This window comes from Aegilops tauschii, chromosome 1, assembly GCF_002575655.3.
Source record: "Aegilops tauschii subsp. strangulata cultivar AL8/78 chromosome 1, Aet v6.0, whole genome shotgun sequence".
Lineage (NCBI taxonomy): Eukaryota > Viridiplantae > Streptophyta > Magnoliopsida > Poales > Poaceae > Aegilops > Aegilops tauschii.
In genome coordinates this window covers 485406519-485412048 of record NC_053035.3, presented here as the reverse complement: position 1 = coordinate 485412048, position 5530 = coordinate 485406519, and the positions used below count along the sequence as shown (strand labels likewise).

The following is a 5530-nucleotide window of genomic DNA, read 5'->3' as shown; positions in this document are numbered from 1 at the left end:
CCGGCACTAAAGGCCCTTACGAACCGGTGATAAAGGCCTGTTCTGCACTAGTGATCCATTTCGAAGGAAACGCAACATTCACATCAGCAAGTATCGTACAGCGCCAGCACGGATTTCATGGTAGAAGCAGCACAATCCCTTGGTTGCACGAGTGCCGGAGAAACAGGGAGCAGCATTGCACAATGCAACAGTGGAGATGCAGACTCAGTTAAGAGGGGTGATTAGAGACTAAATCATCAAATAATTCAGAAAATTGAAAAAAAATCAATTTTTTTCCAAAATTTTCAGAAAAATTAAAAAAAACCTTTAGTACCGGTTGGTAACACCAACCGGTACTAAAGGTCCCCCATACCACAGCGCGAGCTCACGCCACGTGGTGGGCCTTTAGTGGCAGTTCGTGCCGAACCGGTACTAAAGGGGGGCTTTAGTCTCCACTCCATAGTGCCGGTTGCAGAACCGGCACTAAAGGCCCTTACGAACCGGTGATAAAGGCCTGTTCTGCACTAGTGATCCATTTCGAAGGAAACGCAACATTCACATCAGCAAGTATCGTACAGCGCCAGCACGGATTTCATGGTAGAAGCAGCACAATCCCTTGGTTGCACGAGTGCCGGAGAAACAGGGAGCAGCATTGCACAATGCAACAGTGGAGATGCAGACTCATTTATGGATTTGGCCGTGCCATGCAGAAACAACGCTACTGCATGTGACAAACAACAGAGCAGCAGCTCCGCTGTAAGTGGACCTGTGGCTGGCGATGATACTGATGTCGTCAGAAGTGAATGCGATCAGACGAACAAAAGACACGGCAGACAGAATCATCATGGCGCCGCCGACCATTGTAGAGAAAGAAATGGACGACATGTTTAAAGAAGGCATATACCCAATGATCCAGGAGGTCACCGAAGCGCTCGAACCAGAGGGTGGTATGGTATTCGGATCATTGGATGAGTGCTTTTTCTTTTTCTGCAGATATGCTAGAAAGGTTGGCTTTGCTGCCAAGCGATCAACGAGGAGAAGATCGACATATGATCAGCAGCTTGACAAGCAGGTGTTTCAGTGCACCAAGGAAGGGCAGAATAAAACAACTGAGAGACATGTTAAGGAGAGAAGGAGCAATTGTTTGATCCGGACAAGCTGCCCAGTGCAAATAACAGCCAAGAGGGATACATATAGGAGGAAATGGTATCTGAAGAACATGCGTCTAGAGCACAACCACCAGCTTCACCCATCCGATTGGATGCTGAAGTTCATGAGATGCTATAAGAAGATGACACCTCAGGAGAAATTCTTTATACAAGTGCTGCAGAAGGCGAGGTTAGAACCAAGGAAGGTTATGCAGATTTTTACTGCCATGGGGAAACCGAGGCGAAAAATTATGTTCGACACGATTGACATAAGCAACATTGCATGCTGGGACAGGGCTGGAGAGCGCGGCACCGATATCACAGACACCATGAAACTGTTTGCCGATATGCAGAGGCAGAGGCCGGGATTCCACCATGTGGAAGAGACAGAGAACAATGTAGTGCGCAGCCTGTTCTGGACAGACTCCTTGTGTAAGACGAATTATGATCTATATGGAGATTTCGTGTCTTTTGACACGACATTCTCTACGAATATATATGGCTTGCCATTTGCACCAATTATAGGTGTCGACAACCATGGGTCGACCGTCCTGTTTGGAGTAGGTCTTTTGAAGGATGAGAAAATAGGGTCATTCAAGTGGCTCCTAAGCATGTTTGTCGAGGTAATGGGAGGTAAAGAGCCGAAATACATAATAACAGACCAGGACCAGGCGATGAAGACTGCAATAAAGGAATCTCTTCTGAGAACGAGGCACAGGTTCTGCTGGTGGCATATTAGGAAGAACCTGAAGGAAAATAACGCAGCAGTGTTTGCGCAGCACCCAGGGATGTCTGATGATTTATTTCGAATCGTCAAAAACTCACTAGATCAAGACGAGTTTGAGCGTGCGTGGAAAGCAGCAATTTCTGTGCACAAGGCGGAAGGCAACAAACACCTGAACACGCTATGGGAACTCCGAAATTTCTGGGTGCCGGCCTACTTCAAGGACTGCTTCTATCCTTTCTCGTCAACAACCACTCGCAGTGAGAGCACGAATTCGATGTGGAAGAATTACGTCGACCACAGGGACACAATAAAAAGGTTTGTTGATGGGTATCATATGATTCAGCAAAATTGTCTTGCCACGCTTGACAAGAAAAGACACCGAACAGAAGAGAAGGCGCCATCACTAGAGACGGGTTTTCTGATTGAAAGACAAGCAAGTCAAGTGTACACGAATGAATTTTTCAGGAAATTCCAGCTGGAGCTACGGAACCAGACTTACTTCAAGTGCTCTGATCTGGCAAAGGGGAGGCAGTATTTAAAAAAAAAGATTACTGAGCCTGGAGAAAATGTGTGGAAACCTTATCCGGGCGAGGAATTTGACAGGTCTGAGTTCAGGGTAGATGTGGACGAGCTAAAAGAAATATACAGTTGCAGCTGCAAGAAAATGAGTAGGGATGGCATTCAGTGCTGCCATGTGCTTAAGGTGATGGACCAAACAGGCATGATCGATCAACTTCCAAAATCCTTTGTCATCCCCAGATGGACCAGGAATCTATCAGAGAGTTTGAAAGTTCTGTCTACAAGTTAAGGGGATAGCATGACTGTACAAGACGATGAAACTATGAGATTCGGCCTCGCTTACTGTAGCGACCAGACCTCAAATGGCCTGTGCTGCTGTATTGGAGAAGTCATATTTCCGAGGGTCCTTGAGTATTTCAATGTTTTGGAGAAGTCATATTTTCTCCTCTCGTTTATTTTAAAATTGAAATATTTTTCCGGAGAGAAAAATAATTAAAACCAAAATCCTCGTTTGAAAAATCAAATTTAAAAAAATTTCGAGAAAATCCCCAACTCTCTCCGAGGGTCCTTGAGTTGCTTAGGATTTATCGAGGATTTGTCAAAATGCAACAAAACATGATATGCAAAATGATGATCTATGTATAACATTCCAAATCGAAAATTTGGGATGTTACAAACCTACCCCCCTTAAGATGAATCTCGCCCTCGAGATTCGGGTTGGCTAGAAAACAGGTGGGAGTGGTTTTTCCGTAGATCTTCCTCTCGCTCCCAGGTGGCCTCATCTTCTGTGTGGTGACTCCACTGAACTTTGCAAAACTTGATAACCTTGCTGCGGGTAACTCGGCTGGCATACTCGAGAATCTTAACTGGCTTCTCCTCATAGGTCAAATCACTTTCCAACTGAATCGCTTCCAGTGGCACAATATCTCTTAGTGGTATCTCAGCCATCTCTGCGTGGCACTTCTTCAACTGCGAAACATGAAATACATCATGTACTCCAGACAATCCTTCGGGCAATTCCAGCTTGTAGGCAACCTCTCCCATACGTTCCAACACTCTGTATGGTCCGATGAAACGAGGCGCTAACTTTCCTTTAACCCCAAAGCGCTTTACTCCTCGAAGTGGCGATACTCGAAGATATACTCTGTCTCCGACTTCATGAACTGTCTCCTTGCGTTTAGAATCAGCATAACTCTTCTGCCTGGACTGGGCTACCTTGAGCCTATCGCGAATCAACTTCACTTTCTGTTCAGACTCCTTAATCAAATCTGGTCCAAACAACTGACGGTCTCCAACTTCGTCCCATAACAACGGTGTTCTACACCTCCTTCCGTACAAAGCTTCGAAAGGGGCCATCTTCAAACTGGTTTGATAACTGTTGTTATATGAAAACTCTGCATATGGCAAATTGTCGTCCCAACTAGATCCATAATCTAGCGCACATGCTCTCAACATGTCCTCCAAAATCTGGTTGACTCTCTCAGTCTGTCCATCTGTCTGCGGGTGAAATGCTGTACTAAATTCCAGCCTGGTTCCCAATGTTTCATGTAACTGCTTCCAAAACTTCGAGGTAAATTGGGTTCCTCTGTCTGATACAATGGTCCTCGGAACTCCATGCAAACATACGATCCTGGTCATGTATATCTTTGCCAACTTAGCACTGGTGTAAGTGGTCTTCACTGGAATGAAATGAGCCACTTTCGTCAAACGGTCGACTACAACCCATATCGAGTCATAGCCTGAACGAGTCCTGGGTAATCCTGTGATAAAGTCCATGCCTATTTTATCCCACTTCCATTCGGGTATCGGCAATGGCTGTAGCAATCCTACTGGCTTCTGATGCTCTGCCTTCACTCTCTGACATACATCACAAACTGCTACAAACTCCGCAATATCCTTCTTCATTCTGGTCCACCAGAAAGTATTCTTCAAATCCAAATACATCTTGGTATTTCCTGGGTGAATCGAGTACGGTGAATCATGGGCTTCTTGCAAAATCAACTTCCTGATCTCCGGATCATTTGGCACATATACACGGTCCTCGAACCATAAGGTATCTTGCTCATCCTCACGAAATCCTTTGGCTTTTCCTTTGCTCATCTTCTCCTTTATCTCTTCAATCTCCTTGTCTGTCTTCTGAGCTTCTCTGATCTTTTCCATCAAGGTAGACTGAATCTCCAATGTCGCTAAATAGCCTCTAGGGACTATCTCCAAACATAGCTCACGTAGGTCCTTGGCTATCTCCTGAGGTAACTCTCCTGTCATGAGGGTGTTGACATGACTCTTGCGGCTCAACGCGTCTGCTACTACGTTAGCCTTTCCAGGGTGATAATGCAATCTCATATCATAATCTTTGATGAGCTCCAACCATCTCCTCTGTCTGAGATTTAACTCCTTCTGCGTGAAAATGTACTTCAAACTCTTGTGATCCGTGTACACCTCACAATGGTTTCCGATGAGAAAATGTCTCCATGTCTTCAATGCATGTACCACGGCTGCTTGTGGGGTTTAAGTTGTCGTGAAGCATACGAAACAACTCTTCCTTCCTGCATAAGCACTGCTCCAAGTCCTCGACGAGAAGCGTCGCAATAAACTTCATAGTCCTTGCGTTGATCTGGCAGGATCAACACTGGTGATGTAACCAATCGTTTCTTCAACTCTTGGAAACTAGCTTCACACTCCTCAGTCCAATTAAATTTGGTGTCCTTCTTCAATAGCTCAGTCATGGGCTTAGCAATCCTCGAGAAATTCTCGATGAATCTCCGGTAGTATCCTGCAAGTCCAAGAAAACTCCGGATTTCTCCAACTGTAGTGGGTGATTCCCAACTGGTCACTGTGTCAACCTTGGCAGGGTCTACTGCTATTCCTTCTCCAGAAATAACATGTCCAAGGAATCCAACTTCCTTCAACCAAAACTCACATTTGCTGAACTTGGCATATAACTGATGTTCTCTGAGCTTCTCAAGTACCAATCGTAAATGCTCCTCATGCTCTTCTTCATCCTTGGAAAAGATTAAAATATCATCAATGAACACCACGACGAACTTATCCAAAAACTCCATAAACACTTTGTTCATCAGGTTCATGAAATAGGCCGGTGCGTTAGTCAGTCCAAATGACATAACGGTATACTCATACAATCCATATCTGGTGGTAA

At 45.0% G+C, this 5530-nt stretch overlaps 1 protein-coding gene across 1 annotated transcript; it reads left to right on the top strand.

Moving 5' to 3' along the window:
* The first annotated feature begins 757 nt into the window (after positions 1 to 757).
* Positions 758 to 2662, top strand: LOC109732961 (protein FAR1-RELATED SEQUENCE 5-like). Its single transcript, XM_020292170.1, has one exon. It carries the CDS (start codon positions 758 to 760, stop codon positions 2660 to 2662), a length of 1905 nt encoding a protein of 634 aa, XP_020147759.1.
* Positions 2663 to 5530: the final 2868 nt, after the last annotated feature.

Bases quoted from the DNA above. Each gene is read 5' to 3' on its own strand.
- LOC109732961 (XM_020292170.1), top strand. From the start codon at position 758: ATGATACTGATGTCGTCAGAAGTGAATGCGATCAGACGAACAAAAGAC.